Here is a 16864-nt window from a genome sequence, read left to right on the forward strand (position 1 = left end):
TGTTATAGTTGAGCCTCCATTGCTTTTGGCACCTCAATGGAAGGGATTTGGCCCAGGCCAATCAGCTGCAGCAACTGGCTGTGACCATAAACCTCTGACCACTGGGAAGGATCAAGGTGCAGGGACCTAGCCACAGAGCAGGGCTTACTTCAGTAGGGCTCTGGCGTCCACTGAGTTCATCCCCTGAGTGCCACTTGAGGGAGTTGGGTGGTGATGCTTCAGTGCGGTCTGAAGCTACCTAGTGGGTGTGCTGGCTCTGGGGCCTCCCAGGGTTGCAGGCCAAGTCAGCTGCTGCCTGTGTTCTGCCTGGGGACACCCGGGATGAGCTACAGAGTGATCTGCAGATGGCTGCTAGTTGTGCTGCACTTGAAGGTGACCAGGAGAGGCCAAGCTGTGAACCAAAGCCTGCTGCTGCTAGTGCCAAGACTGGGGCCACTTAGGAGAGGTATGGGGCACACTGAGGCCAGACAGTGCTTGTTTGAGAGACTTTAGGAAAATCTAAAGCATGAGCCAAGGCAGGCTGTTTGTGTGGAAAAGCCACTAGAAGCCGTTTGGGCAGGTCCAAAACAGTAAGGAGGACTTCAGGGCATCACCAGGGTGGGGTGAACAGTGTGAGCCAGGTTGCTGGAGTCTTGGATATGGCACCTGCCTGCCAGGTTTGTTGTGGGAGGGCTTAGAAAAGGAACAAGGTCCTCTGCCAGCACTTCTGTCTGGGAGAAAGATGCCCCTCCAGCTCTCATTCTGATGCCAGGTCATTCAGTTCCTCCCTGTATGTCTCTGGTGCTCTTCAAGCTGCTGCCCCAGCACTGGAGCTCAGAGCTAGTGAAGTCCATGTGCAAGCCCTTTAAGAGAAGCTGCCTGGGACTCTAGCAGCCCTTCGTTTCCCTAAGCCTCAATCCCCACTGGTTTTTACATCCAGAAGTCAGGGGACTTCTCTTCCTCACACTGGAATCCTGAGATTGGGGGCCTGATGTGGGGCTAGGACCCCTCGCTCCTCAGGGGGGAACCTTTACAACAGAGATATTCTTCCTGATTTTTATTCACCACAAGTAAGTGAAGGACCAGCCCATTCCGCTCTCCATCCCTCCTGCCAGTCTCAGTGAGGCTTCTCCTTTGAATCCCTGGTTGTAAGACTTTCTGTTCAACCAGATTTCAGGCAGTTCTGAATGACAGTTGTTATGTAGTTTAGTTGTAATTTTGCTGTGGTCCTGCAGACTTGTAGTAATTAGTTTATGTGTGCCATGAGATGAAAGAGGTTGAATACCCTTATTAACTTTTGGATGATGGTCCTTCCAGAAATTTTCTTATGAAAAAAAAAGATACACATTTAAATATATATTATTAAAATGGGAGAATACATAGGATAGTGTTCTCTAACCTGCTTTTCTTACTCAGAAAAATGGGCTGTAAATCTGTAAATGGCTTCTCAGGCCAATAAATAAACCCTGGTCATTCTCTTTGTGTAGCATCAAGTATCCTAATCACCAACGGCAGTTTCTAGGTGATTTTTGGGGGCTGACACTGATCTGTTGGATTCTCTTGTTGCTTCCCACCCCTCCCCCACTTCGGAAGGTATTGGTTTGGCATCTGTTGTCATTGAGACCTATTTGAACGTCTACTACATCATCATTCTCGCCTGGGCCCTCTTCTATCTGTTCAGCTCCTTTACCTCTGAGCTGCCCTGGACAACCTGCACCAACACCTGGAACACAGGTATCATCTTTTTAACTTCTGGGCTGTGGGCTCTCCCTAGGTGGCTGAATTGTGTTAGAGGTCAGCGGGCTGGAAGGAGAGCAGTGCGAGTCACGTGGGGAGGGGGCTGGTCCCATGAACCACCTGAGCAGCCAACTCCTGACACTCTGGAAGCAGGAACTTCACAGGAAGCTCTTGGGACCTGGAATGATGGAAACCACCAGGCTATCAGATGAGAAGGTCAGAGGTATCAGGTGTGAGGGCCTCTCTTCCCTTCTGCTCCCTAGCTCCTCACCTTGTTCTCCAACAGAGCACTGCATGGACTTTCTGAACTACTCAGGAGCCAGCACAGTGGAACCCTCAGAGAACTTCACCTCACCTGTCATGGAATTCTGGGAGTAGGTGCTGGGCCTGGTTGCCATCGCCAAGGGACCTCGAGCAGAGGACATTTGGATATCTGAGTCCTGGGATTTGGGGTGCAAGTTTAAGGCTCTCTGTACATGTTATCCAGCACTTACCCCCGCCTCACACATCACTGAGAGATGAGGGGACACTCATATCTACCATAGTTGTTCACCTATGTCTCCCAAATCCACCTATGTTCACCCAGACTCACACATTTATCCGTGTCAGCCAGCATTCTCACACATGCCTCCCTACACATCTACCAAGACTCACACATCTACCCACACATGTCCACTAGTGTGCTGGAAACAGTCTGGACCAGCTTAGAAGAGCTGTTTGTGCACATCCCTTCCCAACTTCATGTTCAGTCATATTGGCCAAGGTGTGAACACTTACACCACAGAAATTGGCAAGCCCTACACCCACACATTTACCCTCCCACATGACCACTTATACCCTCACACTCACCTGTGCCCACACATGTCCACCTACACTCTCATACATTTCTATCATCCGCATACACATCTTTTGACACTAGCACACACTCAATCCTTCCATTTGATACCCACATACTTGCTCATCGACTTGCACATATAAATATTTACTCTCCACATACTCATTCATACATTCCTCATCTCTCTTTCTTTCTCTCTCTCTCTCTCTCTCTCTCTCTCTACAACAGAGAGATATGGATGAGTTAGAAAGACAAAGATACCTATGGTATTACGTGATTTGGTCTTCTAACAGCCAAGGGCATACAGACAACGGGGGGGAGCATGGAGGGCCCTAAGGAAGTGGAGTGGGTGGGGGCAGGGGAAGCCTGGAATGTGAGATCTGTGGGGTTCAGCTCTAAGAATGAGGAGACCTAGTAACAGAGGCAAGTTGTCCCGTTAGCCTTTCACCTGGTTATTTATTTTTCCAACCCATTAGGAGACGTGTGCTGGGAATCACTGCAGGCATCCACGAGCTGGGGGCCCTGCGCTGGGAGCTGGCCCTCTGTCTCCTGCTTGCCTGGGTCATCTGCTACTTCTGCATCTGGAAGGGGGTCAAGACCACAGGCAAGGTGAGGTTTTCTGGCTCCTGGTAAGCACTCTATGGCGCCCAGAGTCTCCAGGGACACTCACAGCATCTCTCTGGAGAACTGAAGGGAAGCGTAGTTTAAGGGAGAGGCCTGGTGAGGTGAGAGGAAGGGAAGTTGTAGGAAGGCAGAGTTTAGTTCAATACCAGGAAAGGCTTTCTTTTTTCAATATGATTTTAAAAGACTTGTTTACACACGTAACTAAGAAACATATAAATTATACAAGTCTCACTGTCAGAGCTAAGCACTCTACAAGCCATCAGCATGACAGCAAATTGGGTCTGTTAATCTTTCCTATTGACGTTTTGCTGTGTTGCCTTCTGGTTTCCTTTATGTGTATGTATGTGTGTCACTGTATCTATTACATGTGTATATTACACAATCAGGATCAGACACTCTTACAACTTGCTTTTTTTGTATTTAACAACAAACATATCAAGGCAATGTTTAGCTCACCTGTCTTTGAGGTGGTGAGTTTCCAATCACTGACGGGGTTAGAGCCAAGAACGGACAACAGGGCTTGTTGTGTGTACAGAGACAGCTCAGCTTTGATTATTAATTTCAACTTGGAGACGCTGAGGCTGATGCTTCATACTTTAAAGCCAGGAGCTGAACCCTCTGACTAGCCTGCTCCTGCAGCGACCCCCTTCCAGGGGTTGTTGAAATAACAACAAAAGTGATAGTAATGACAAAAGTAGCAATAGTGATACTAACAACAAGGTCAGTGCCACCACCTTGGGTAAAGGACTGAGCTGGGTCAGGGGCAGAATGGGTCCCCCCCTGAGTGTCTCCAGTATCACAGAGCTCAGGCCGCTGCTGCGCCCCCAACCTTAAGCTTGGAAAACACAGTCTTAGTTTCCTCACAGATCACTGTACACATCCGCTCCCTTTACCCTTGGTGGAGGGAGGTCCACCTACCCCAGGGGACATGGGAAGAACAGCCAGAATAAGGGGTTCAGAGAGACCAGATTCTGGATTTAACAATAACCTTTGAAATGTTTTGGCTGGAAACCTGTACCCCTCCCTCTCTGCCCTTCCTCCTTCCCCTTGCCCCATTGAAGTGTGTCTCACCCTCTGCGGGGGACCATGGCCCACTGGAACGTGGACAGAAAGGGGTGGAAAGCTTTGTGTGCCACCCTTCTCAGATGTCTCTCGGAAGGTGTTGAGCACTGTGCTGGCTTGGCTCATGCCTCCTGGGGAAGGGTGACAGGAGAGCCACTGCAGACTCCCTGTCACCTGCTGGCTGCTGTGACTGCACCAGGAGTGACTCTGACCTGCTTTCCCTCCAGGTGGTTTATTTCACAGCCACGTTTCCCTACCTGATGCTGATCATCCTGTTGGTGCGAGGCATCACGCTGCCCGGAGCCTATGAGGGCATCATCTATTACCTGAAGCCGGACTTGTCTCGCCTGAAGGACCCTCAGGTAGGAACTGTGCCGGGGGCTATTTCCCCAAATGTCTCTAACCCCAAACCAGATCTGTACTTTTGAAAATCTTTGATTGCTTTCCCCTTGGTTTATAAAGACAATACATGTTCACTAGAGAAAAATTAATATGGAAAAAAGTTATGAAAAAGGAACTAAAAAGCCATCACTCAGCTACATCTCTGTTAGCATTTTAGTATAGTTCCTTCCAACATTTTTTCCTAGGTGTGTGTGTGTGTGTGTGTGTGGTAACGTGGTTGTGATGATTAGATCATATATAGAAATATTTTTCACTTAAATCTTTATTATATGCAGCTTAAGTGTCTGTTTGTCGCTGATAGCTTATTGGTTGCTTGCGTAACTGTACTAGCCAATGGGGTGAAGTTGCCACGGCTGAACGCAAATTGAGCGGGTCAGGGGGAAGGTGAACATTTGTTTGCATTGGCAATCATCTGTTTTACATAAAAACTACGTCTTAATGTAATTTCTTTTAAGAATGCCTCCTAGAAAATACAGCACTGAAGAGGAGAGAAAAGGAGCTAAAGCTGCACAAAAACAGCTTTCTCGACAAAAAGAAACCACTGAGCAGAGAAAGACAAGGCTTGCTTCAGTCGCAGAGCAAATGCGTCTTTCTCGGCAAAATGAGACTGATGAGCATAGAGAAACAAGGCTTGCCTCACACCTTTATTTATTGAGCTAGCCGTGGCTCTTAAGAAATGTACCACCAGTGGTTTCCTTCATTGCACTCTACTTTAAGCAATTAAGCAAGTAGAAGGGGGAAACCCTGTGGGGCACTAAGCAAAGGGGTGTCCTTGCCGCCTGTCCTGGGTAATTCAGTCTGAATTAGCAGACACCTTTGCACAAATCATTTTAATTACAATTTATAATATCTAGAACAGTGGTCATTTCGTATGACCGCTGGGCTTTCTAGTTATATTATAAGCACCCTGGCCAATTGGCTCAATGGTAGAGCATTGGCCTGGCGTGTGGAAGTCCCGGGTTCAATTCCTGGCCAGGGCACACAGGAGAAGCACCCATCTGCTTCTCCACCCTTCTCCCTCTCCTTCCTCTCTATCTCTTCTCCTCCCGCAGCCAAGGCTCCACTGGAGCAAAGTTAGCCCAGGTGCTGAGGATGGGTCCGTGGCCTCTGCTTCAGGAGCTAGAAAGGCTCCATTGCAACGGCGCAATTCCCCAGATGGGCAGAGCATTGCCTCCTAGTGGGCTTTCCCAGTGGATCCTGGTTGGGTGCATGTAGGAGTCTGTCTCTCTGCCTCTCTACTTCTCACTTCAGAAAAAAAAATTATAAGCATTTTCCATGTTATTAAATTCATTTGTAAATGCTATTTTTAACACATGGTATTTCCTTTATCCATCATCCATTCATTTCTTCATTCAACCACTATGTGCCGAGGCTCCACTGAGTGCTATAACTCCCAGGGAGTACTGCAGTGTCGGGCAGAGCAGGCACAAGAGCCCAGGCCCCACGCCTCTGAGCGCTCACGCCTGGGGCGGGGATCGTCATGTACTCAACTCTTCCCCTGCTCCTGGACATATAGGTCGTGTATTGTTTTTATGGTTGTGTGTATAGCCACAGCAAACACCTGTGTTTAACTCTTTGATCACATCTCTGATCATTATTTCCTGACAGTAGTTAGACATGGAATTATCAAATCAAAGAGTGTGCACAACTTAAGGTTCTCAAACGGCACTGGCTTTAGAGCAATATGCACCTTCTCTGCCGGAACCTCCTTCCGCAGGACCTGTGAGCAATTCAATTATAATTTATTTTAATCTTTACTAACTTGATAAGTTAAAATAGACCAGGGTGTTGATTTTTTTTTTTTTACAGGGACAGAGAGAGTCAGAGAGAGGGATAGATAGGGACAGACAGATAGGAACGGAGAAAGATGAGAAGCATCAATCATTAGTTTTTTGTTGTGACACGTTAGTTGTTCATTGATTGCTTTCTCATATGTGCCTTGACCATGGGCCTTCAGCAGACCGAGTGACCCCTTGCTTGAGCCAGCGACCTTGGGTCCAAGCTGGTGAGCTTTTGCTCAAACCAGATGAGCCCGCGCTCAAGCTGGAGACCTCGGGGTCTCGGACTTGGGTCCTTTGCATCTCATTCCGACGCCCTATCCACTGCGCCACCACCTGGTCAGGTGGTGATTGATTTAATTTTATTTTTTTACTACTGTGAGGTTGGACATTTCTCTACATATATTAATACAAAAAACCTGCTCTAGGACTTGTCTGAGCACATTCTTTGTCTCCATATCCCCCCACCTCCACCAAAGTCTTGGTGTTTTTTTCTTTCTATTTTGATGGAGTGACCCCTTCACCCCAGCATGGCTGCCTAAAACACACTCTGCTTGTTGGGTGAGTGCAAGTGCCTCTTAGCTCCCCTGCAGAGGTCCTCACTTTCTCTGGATATAGCCACGGGGACAGACTCCACCTAAGAAATTCAAGTAACACGCACTTATTTGGTGCTCCCTTAGTGCCCACGGAACCAAGTTAGAAATGGGCTGTGCTTGTGAGAGGAGGACGTGCTGAGGAAGAGCAGGGAACCCGGGAGGGCCTGCTGGGCTCTGCTTTCCCTCACCACTTTCTTGGGGCCTCCTGTAGGTGTGGATGGACGCGGGCACCCAGATCTTCTTCTCCTTTGCCATCTGTCAGGGGTGCCTGACAGCCCTGGGCAGCTACAACAAGTACCACAACAACTGCTACAGGTAGGATGTGAGCTGTGCACCCTGGGGGACCCGGCCAGCTCGTGTCTGCGGAGGGCGGTTCCTGGCTGTGGGCCTCCCTCCTCATCTTTCTTCTCAGGGAGTTACAGCTTGTGTGAAATTAACATTATGGGTTCAGGCTGAATTTCTTTCTTTTCCCCTTTTCTCTCTCCCTTTGTTCTCTCCTTCTGAAACCCCACCTTGGTCTTTTTCTTCCTGTTTCACTTCCCATTCATTTTTCCTTTTCTCTCTCCTCTTACGCTCTTTCTGCCTTCTGAGCTCTCTCTCGCCCTGTGATGGCTTGCTTTCTCCCTTTTCCTTCCTGTTTTGTCCCTACCCACCTGGCCCACAGGGACTGCATTGCCCTCTGCTTCCTGAACAGTGCCACCAGCTTTGTGGCTGGCTTTGTGGTCTTCTCCATCCTGGGCTTCATGTCCCAAGAGCAGGCAGTGCCCATCTCTGAAGTGGCTGAGTCAGGTAGGTGCAAAAATGCTGTGTGGGACCCCAGGGGAAGGAGGGTCAGAGAACACAGATACTCCTACAGAAAAGCAGGGGTCCTGTGGCCCTCTTAGTATTATTAGGGGCAGTGCTAGGCATAGAGCAGGGCCTCCACAACTGTGGGAGGGAGGGGGAGAGGGGAACAGATGGGTAGATGGACCCACAGTTGCATGCATGGGTGGAGAACTGGTGGATGGATGAACAAATGCTCCCCAGAACCTCGGAAGAGCAGAATAATGAATGGAATCACCCTGCCCTCTTGAACCACCCCTGCTACACACACACTCACTGACGTACACACAATGAGGTGCACACAAACTCATATGCACAGGCACACTCATGGGCACACACACACTCATGTGCATCACACTCACATGCACGCATGCACACATATGCACACACACAGTGCCTCTTGCAGGGGCCCTTCCCGAGGGACAGTAAGAGTCCTGGGCTCACCTGATTGTGCTGTGTGCTGGCAGGTCCAGGCCTGGCCTTCATCGCATTCCCCAAGGCCGTGACTATGATGCCCTTATCCCAGCTGTGGTCTTGCCTTTTCTTCGTCATGCTCATCTTCCTGGGGCTGGACAGCCAGGTTTGCTGCCCCAGCCCGGCCTGCCTCACCCTGCCCTGATGGCCGTCTCTCCCCTTCTTCATTTCCTGGCACCACCTTCCCTCTAGCTCCCTTTCTCCTGACCACACGGTCGGGGTTCTTTCCGCAGTCCAGGGCTTGTTCTTGGTGTTAGGTGGTTGGCCTCAGACCTTGAGACCCTCTTTGGTGAGGGTGCCACTTGCTTTGTTCCCCCACACCTGGCCCTTCTTCAAACATGGGTGCACCTCCCAAGTGTCCCTCCAGCCTCCTCCCAGCTACTTGGCTGAGGCTGCCCACCCTGCCCCATAGCCCTGGGGACAGGACACACATGCCCTCTCCAGCTCTCTCTGCTGGCACCCTCTGTTGTGAGTATGTGGTCAAAGGCACAGCTGGCCCCGTCCCAGCCACCCCCACATTCTGGCCTTGCACCCTCCCTGGGCTCCTGCTCCTCAGTGAGGGGAGTGGGGAGAGGAGGTGGGGGGACTGCTGGGGAGGGCCAGGGGCAGGTGGCCCTCACCTCCACCTCCCTCCTGGCCCACAGTTTGTCTGTGTGGAGTGCTTGGTGACAGCCTCCATGGACATGTTCCCCAGGCAGCTCCGGAGGAGTGGGCGCAGAGAGCTCCTCATCCTTGCCATTGCTGTCACGTGCTACCTGATAGGGCTCCTCCTGGTCACTGAGGTGAGCAGGGGCAGCGGCCTGCAGGCCGGACTCCAGAATGGGGGCGCCATGGGGGACACCACTGACCCTTCTCAGAGCCACGCTTTTCTCATCTGCTAAATAGGGGTGCTGTACCCTTACAGTGAGGTTGTATGGACCACACCGTGGAACCAGCCTGTGTTTGTTAACTCACTCTTGGTTTCAGGTGACAAAAAACATGCAGACAGGCTTAAGCAAAAAGGGGAATTGGGGTGGGGGGAGTCAATGAAATACTTTGTTTCGGGTATGGTACATCCAGTTGCTCTAGCGACATGGTCAGAAATGCCTGCTTGTATCTCCTTGCTCCCCTTCCTCTAGTGACTTCATTCCTAGCCAGAGTGCCCTCCTGATGTTATAGAAGGTGTGCCTTCTGCTACCCAGCCAGCCCTGGAGGACAGAGCACCCTTTCCTGAGAGTGTGGCTGGGGTCCAGCTATGACTCCTCTTCAGGCCTAGAACAGGGAGCAGAAGGCTGGGGGACACAGCAGTGTATGTCTGCCACAGTTCCCAGAGGCCATGCAGATGTTAGAATTGTCCTGATGTTAAGCGAGGAGCCAGAAGGCAGGGAGAGGTTGGGCACACTCCTTTTAGATGCAAAGAATAGCTTCTCATGGGCTGGGTAGGGTGGCACTCAGATGGATTTTTGCCCTGCTGCTGTTTGGTAGAGCGTGTCCCCTGCTGCCACTGGCCATGGCCTCACTCAGCTTGCCTCCCTTCTCCACAGGGGGGGATGTACATCTTCCAGTTGTTTGATTATTATGCTTCCAGCGGCATCTGCCTGCTCTTCCTGGCTGTGTCCGAAGTAATCTGCATCAGCTGGGTGTATGGTGAGTGGGGTGGGGGCGGAGCCTCTGGAACTGAGCTAAGGGCGGGGCTTGCCTGGGGTTAGAGACAGGGCTTGCTAGCCTCTGGTTTCTATGTTTTTGAATTGCTGCCCTTGTTCATTTTCCTTGGGGAAAAGAAGTTTACCCATCGCTGGAAATTCAGGCATTCCTAATTATGCATGTAGAGCAGGGATAATGACACAATGAGTTTCTTGAATGATGAGGGTCATTATAAATAATGGGTCAGTTTGAGTTTCTTTTCTCTTTAATACAGACAGAGACTGCTAGAGGTCCTTCCTCAGTGGGAGTTGTAGTTAATAGGGAACTTCAGGGCCACTTATTCTGATTCTCCACAGATCCCCACAGTCCCATTCAAAGTCATCACCTAGACTTTGCTTGAATACTTCCATGAGCAGGAAAGTCAGTCCTGGGTTTTTGAGGTACCTTGCCCATTGTGGCTGTTGTGCATTTCTGTCTTACACTGAGGCGAACTGTGCCTTCCACTGACTTCTTCCTGCAGCCCTGGCCTCACAGCTCGGAGGTAACTGGCCAGTGGTGCTGAATGCCCTCACACCTCTCTGCTATCCTGCCTGATAACAAAGGGGGTAGGGGAGGCCTTCAGGTTCTGAGCTTGCTCCCCTGTGTGCAAGCGCTCACTACCTCACAGCCTGTGCAACAACCCTTTACAGGGGAAAGTGGAGCTCAGAGAGGTTATGGTTCTTTCCTGAGCTCACACAGCTAGTGAGTGGAAGAGCCATCACCAATAGCCCGGGTCTGTCTGGCTCCACTGGGGTTGGGGGAACACACAGCAATGTCACAAGGCTCAGGGAAGAGAGAGGGAGAAGGGTGCCATGTGCTGAGGCCTTGGGACAAGCGTGAGTAGGAAAGTTGTGTCTGGCTGCCCTCAGGCTTCCTGTTTGGTGCCCCTCCTCTCCTTAGAGATGTCCCCTCCCTTCTCACTCAAGCATCTGATGTCTTCCTGACTGTCCCCTACTTCTTTTCAAAACTTGTTCTCAGAGAGGGCCAGAGGGTCTGATGAAGTCAACCACAGTCAGGTGTAAATGGCTGATGAAATGTAATATGTTAAGTTTACACGCCAAGGCAATGACTCTGTAACGGTGGCATTTCCTGCTTTAATGACCAGAGGGAAGGTATTTTTTTGGTGAAGGGAGGCTAGAGGGGTCTTCTATGTGTCTTTACTAATCAGGGGCTCTTCACTTCTTAGGAGACAGAGCAAATGTGAAAGCCTGGGGACATGAAACAAAACCAGGCAGTGTTTTCCTGCACACATGTCAGCCCTGTCACCGTGCTCTGCTCTGCTGAGAATGCAGAGGGTTCCTCTGGGGCCTAGAGTCAGACTTCCCAGTCATGATCGGTAGCGATCTGGCCCTATCTGAGCTTAGAGGGATCTGCCTGAGCAGTGGCACACTGCTGTTTTGCCATTTTGACTTGAAACTAAATTCATCTTTGCTATGCAGACCAACAAGCATCTGTATAGCTCTGAGGCCCGTTTTAGGCTCACACCCTCCTCTGTTGTTAGGACAGTGGGGTCTTTATCCCATGCTAGGGGGACAGAGATTGCACAGGGAGGGTGGGTGACCCCAGGCCCCTGGCTTGTTGGTGGCAGCTCCTTCTCCCTCCTTGTGCTGTGTCTGGGCTGTCAGGCACCCATCTCAGTCATGTGCCCTGATCCAGTTCCCTGTGAATGGAAGAGCACAAAGCCAGGTGAGCCCTTCCCAAATACCCACGAGCTGTCCCCACCCTTCTGTTTTCACCCTTCCCTATTGTGCCTGGACAGGGGCAGACCGTTTCTATGACAACATTGAGGACATGATTGGCTATCGGCCATGGCCCCTGGTAAAGGTCTCCTGGCTCTTCCTGACCCCTGGACTTTGCCTGGTATGTGTCTGCCTACCTAGCTCTTTACTTCCTCCTGCCTCCAGAGGACATAGGGAGATTAAGGACAGGCTACCTGAATCCTGGAGCTCTGTCCCTGCCTGCCCGGTGACCTTGGAAGGCAGATCTATTCCCTCTGATGTGTTGGTTCCCCTGGCCCTTCTTTTCTGGGCTATCTCTCTAGCTGTTTGTTTTACCATCATTATCATCTATTCCAATTCCTGCTCCATCCCTTTCTCCCAGCATCTCTACCCATCTGCCTGATTTCCCAGTTTCTGGTCTCTCTGTCTGCTTAGAGCCACTCCATATCCCCTCCCCTCCTTTTATATCTCTTCCCGTCTCAGTCTTTGATGTGGGTGACATCTGGGCCCACGCTTTGCAAATGGCTTTTACTATTCCACCTCCTAGCTGTACCACAGTGTATTTAATGTGCCTCTGTCACTGATATTTAAGTTGATGAAGAGGGAGTTTCAATGGCTCGTTCTCTCATCTGTGCCCTTCTCCCTCCTTCTAGGCCACTTTCATCTTCTCCCTGAGCAAGTACACACCTCTCAAATACAATAGCATCTATGTGTACCCTCCCTGGGGATACTTTATTGGCTGGTTCCTGGCTCTCTCCTCCATGATCTGCGTCCCACTCTTCATCATCATCACCCTCTTGAAGACCCAAGGTTCCTTCAAAAAGGTAGGGGGCTAGGGGAAGGGACATATTAAAGAAGGCATCAAGAGGTGGTACTTTGGGCAGCACACTATAATTTGGGCCCAGCTGTGAATGTGGTGTAGCCCTTCAGTCTAATGGAACATTAAAGAGAAGGTTCTTTGAAGACCAGTCTGATAGTTTCATTTTTCAGAAACACTCAAAAGTCCCAGAGTCCTAGACCTTCAGAATCTGACCTCTAGAAGATCATCAGAGCAGGTTAACCAATGGTAAACTATCAACGGGTTAAGGGAAATGAAGTCACAAATAAGAACATAAATGGGCCCAGACACAGAGGTTTATAGAGCACATATTTCTTGCTCTTGGGAAACTGATAACTAGCTATAATGGCCACTCTGCACACAACTTCCTGACTTCTTATCTTAACCCTGTCTGAGGAACCATGTGCAAAGGCTTCCTGTGTAGAGTATGGGACATGCGTTCCTGGAAGGATATAAAGCCAGTGTCCCACAAAGACATTACGTCTATAGAAATCTATCTGGCCTACAAGTAGCAGAAAACTCAACTTGCATAAGCAAATAGACTTATTTTTTTTCTTACAAATCAAGAAGATCAGAGACAGAAGTTGCTGGATTTGGTTCAGCTGCTCAAAGAGGCCATTAGGGACCAGGCTCTTCCTGCACTGCCATCGTGAGCATGTTGTGTCTTTATTATATGCTTATCACCTCGTGGTCACAAAAAGGTTGTCATGACTCCAGTCATCACATTGGCAATCAAGGCAATAAGAGGGGAAGACAATACCAAAAACACCAATAATGATAGTAATGTAGTACTACTAGTAAAAACAATAATAGATGTCTATTGAGCATATAATAGTAATAAAAATAGTAATAATAATAATAACAAAAGTAGATAATGATTGATGACTTATCCTATTTGATGACTTACCCTGTGCCAGGCACTGTTCTATGAGGTATATATTCTTTTTTTTTCTTTTCTTTTTGTGACAGATAGAGAGACAGACAGACAGAGAGAGGAACAGATAGGGACAGACGGACAAGAAGGGAAAGAGATGAGAAGCTTCAATTCTTTTGTTACAGCACCTTAGTTGTTCATTGCTTGCTTTCTCATATGTGCCTTGATCGGAGGGCTACAGCAGAGCGAGTGACTCGGGCTCAAGCCAGTGACCTTGGACTTTAAACCAGCAACTTTTGGGCTCAAGCCAGCAACCATGGGGTCGTGTCTATGACCCCACACTTAAGCCAGCAATACCATGCTCAAGCTGGTGACCTTAGGGTTTCGAACCTGGCTCCTCTGCATCCCAGTATGATGCTCTATCCACTGTGTATTCTTATTATCCTCATTTTGCAGATGAGTCAGAGGGGTTTAATGGATTGCCTAAGATTGCACAGGTAACAGAGCCAGGAGTGGAACCGAGTTCACACTCTTAATCACCATATTATGGCCTCTTCTTTCGTCTCAAAAGATTTATTTCTTTACTCACTTATGTATACTGAGCTTCCCTTATGTTTCTGGCTCTGTGCTGAGCTCAGGGGGTACAGAAATGAGGAAACATCTTTGCCTTTCTCTCTAATAACATTCACGCATTCCCTCTTCTCTCCACAGCGCCTGCAACAGCTCACTATCCCAGACCCCAGCCTGCCACAGCCCAAGCAACAAGTGTATACGGGTGGCGGCCCTGACCAGGACTATAGGCCCTCCCCAGTGAAGGAGGGACTGCTCAGTGGGGAGAAAGAGACCCACTTCTAGGATGTGGCTGAAATCCAGGTGGCTACCAAGCCAGGAACCTGAGTCAGAGCCACCCTTTTTCCTCAATGGACAGCCTTCACCTCTGCCCCCCCCCCCACAGCCCTGCTGAGAACATCTATGATGACTGTGGGCACTCTCCCGTGGAGGCAGGACTCCCCCCTCTCCTCTCCTCAGCTGGAGCAGTGGCTTCTGGTGGGCTAAAGATGGTCCCACTGGAACATGCCATGCTGTGAAGCAACTCCCTGTTGGAATACACCATCTTATTTATAAAGAAGGGTGGTCTTTTTGGAGTTCACCATCTGATTATAACACATTACACTGTGAGGGGTCTCCCACTACAGGGATGTGTCCTGACAGAGTTTACTACGTTGGTACATTGGGAAGATAGTGCCAACTGGAATACATATTATGATCTGATTCAGAGAGTGCAATGGAACACACAATATTGGATTCTGACATTCCTCTAACGGGGTTCCTTATCTAGGTTTAGCATTCTGGAGTCCAGGGGGAGGGGACTAGTGAATCAGCCAAGAGGCAAATCTTCATATGCCATCATTGGGTTGAATTTTTCAGGAGGCATTCTGTGCAGGTGTTCCTAGCTCCAGAGCTAGTTCTACATTCTTCTTGAAATGTTATCAACTCATGGAACGTTCAAACAGAAGGGACTTACAGATGATACCTGGGCTTTGCAAATATGTGGCATGTAGTATGTCCTATGCCCAAGAAAAACGGCTAACTGATCACCAATTCTTTCCCACTTTATAGTCCTTCCAAACACAGTGCTCCAGGCAGCTCCATTTGCCATGCTGCTTTTGTCCACATTCCTGACTTCATGGATGATGACCAAAGAGACAAAGTGCCTTTTTCAAGTTCATATACAGCTCCTCAGCACCAGAGATATGTCTAGAACCTGGTCTTCAGGTTCTCAGGCCAGTGTGCCTCCCATTCCCCACTCTTACCTTAATTAACAAGCATGTATGGATGCTTGCCTGTGTACCGCCTTATGCTCTCTTGGGGTAGGAGGGGGGAGGTCCCTTCTGTGAAGGGAGAAGCAGCTCTCCCTAGATCAATGCTCCCACCATAGTATTTTCTCTGCCAACCCCTACTCACCTGACCAGATTTCCTTTCTGGGCCCTTCATTCTTGCATTCTTGCCACTTTTATCCCTCCTCACCCAGTGGGGTACTTGGGGGGCTTCTGGTCTTAAACAGAGAGGGAGATGTATGTGGGTGGGGTGCTCCTTTCTCCATGTCCCTGGCAGATCACACAGGTCCTTCCCTGGCTGGAGGAGGCTTTCTGGAGGAGGAAGGCAGGGCTGTGTTCAGGGGAAGCATGGGGGAGGGTGGAAAGGTGGGTAGGCCACTCAAAATAGGTTCCTGGGGCACAGCCTGAGAGCCAGAAGAAAGGAGGTCACCTGGGCAGACTGATACATAGGTAGCTATCACACAGAGCCAGTGGCTGGTGGCCGGAGTAAAATAAAATTCTGTGGTCTGGCCATGGGGGTTCCATCTTCAGCAGCCCAGGCCATCCAGATCACTCACCATCCTCTGCCCAGAAGTGTAGGTGCTTCTCAACTTGTAAGAATAAATATGTTGGCACACTGGGTACAAGCAGATGTCCAGACTCATAGGTTCTGGTAGTCCCCTTCTGCATGCCTCAGGACTGCACCATGCATCTTTGTTCACCTTTTTTTTAACTAGTCGGTGGGTCAAGAAGGAGGTACAGCCTGACCAGGTGGTGGCGCAGTGGATAGAGCGTCAGGCTGGGATGCGGAGGACCCAGGTTCGAGACCCCGAGGTCGCCAGCTTGAGCGCGGGCTCATCTGGTTTGAGCAAAAGCTCACCAGCTTGAGCCCAAGGTTGCTGGCTCGAGCAAGGGGTCACTCGGTCTGCTGAAGGCCCGCGGTCAAGGCACGTATGAGAAAGCAATCAATGAACAATTAAGGTGTCGCAACGAAAAACTGATGATCGATGCTTCTCATCTCTCTCTGTTCCTGTCTGTCTGTCCCTGTCTATCCCTCTCTCTGTCCCTGTAAAAAATAAAAAAAGAAAAAGAAAAAAAAAAGAAGGAGGTACAGGAGGAAGGGATGGAGAGAAGCTGCTTCAGTCAGATCACTCTGGTGGATGAGACCAGGGAGCCTGGCTTGGGGTAGGCCTAGTGCTCTCTGCTTCCCTCTGATGGCCAGTAGGAGCAGGGCCACCTCCCCACGCTCCCCAGGCTCCCAGCCTCAGGCCTCCTCAGCACCCTTTACAAATAGGAGGGAAGTGCCCTCCCCTTGTCCTCAGGATGAATGGACAAGCTGGGCATCTATCTCTCCTTCCCTGTGTAAGCTTCCACCATCTGGAACCAAAACACTTCCCTCATCCTTCTCCCCAAGTTCCCAGTGGGGCTCCCCAGGAGAAGCAGCTTGCTATAGGGCAGCGGCTGCAGAGGACAAACGGGTGGCCAGGCCTGCTTCTCAGCTCCCTGTTGCCACCCCAGTGTGCCATGCTGTATGACCTCGGTTCTGTCAGCCTGGCGAATGGCATTTCCTGTTGTGGGTACAAACTCTCCAGCTCACAGGGTCCTGAATCTCAGTCTCTTTGCCTCTGCAGACTGTTCATGGACAC

The 16864-nt window shown here is 49.9% G+C and overlaps 1 protein-coding gene across 6 annotated transcripts in view; it reads left to right on the plus strand.

Annotated features, from left to right (window-relative positions):
- SLC6A12 (solute carrier family 6 member 12) overlaps nt 1–14530 on the plus strand; it is a 29295-nt gene extending 14765 nt beyond the window's left edge. For all 6 annotated transcript variants that reach the window (XM_066258651.1, XM_066258646.1, XM_066258650.1 and 3 more), the window contains exons 5-16: nt 1573–1713; nt 2003–2090; nt 3028–3160; nt 4465–4599; nt 7225–7328; nt 7678–7802; nt 8303–8415; nt 8954–9091; nt 9833–9935; nt 11731–11831; nt 12343–12513; nt 14113–14530. In XM_066258651.1, the coding sequence (XP_066114748.1) occupies nt 1573–1713; nt 2003–2090; nt 3028–3160; nt 4465–4599; nt 7225–7328; nt 7678–7802; nt 8303–8415; nt 8954–9091; nt 9833–9935; nt 11731–11831; nt 12343–12513; nt 14113–14256 (1496 nt within the window). In that variant the 3' untranslated portion in view covers nt 14257–14530. The remainder of the gene's footprint in view (nt 1–1572; nt 1714–2002; nt 2091–3027; nt 3161–4464; nt 4600–7224; nt 7329–7677; nt 7803–8302; nt 8416–8953; nt 9092–9832; nt 9936–11730; nt 11832–12342; nt 12514–14112) is intronic.
- The last annotated feature ends 2334 nt before the right edge of the window (nt 14531–16864 follow it).

The sequence above is a fragment of the Saccopteryx bilineata genome, chromosome 2 (genome assembly GCF_036850765.1).
Source record: "Saccopteryx bilineata isolate mSacBil1 chromosome 2, mSacBil1_pri_phased_curated, whole genome shotgun sequence".
Classification (NCBI taxonomy): Eukaryota; Metazoa; Chordata; class Mammalia; order Chiroptera; family Emballonuridae; genus Saccopteryx; species Saccopteryx bilineata.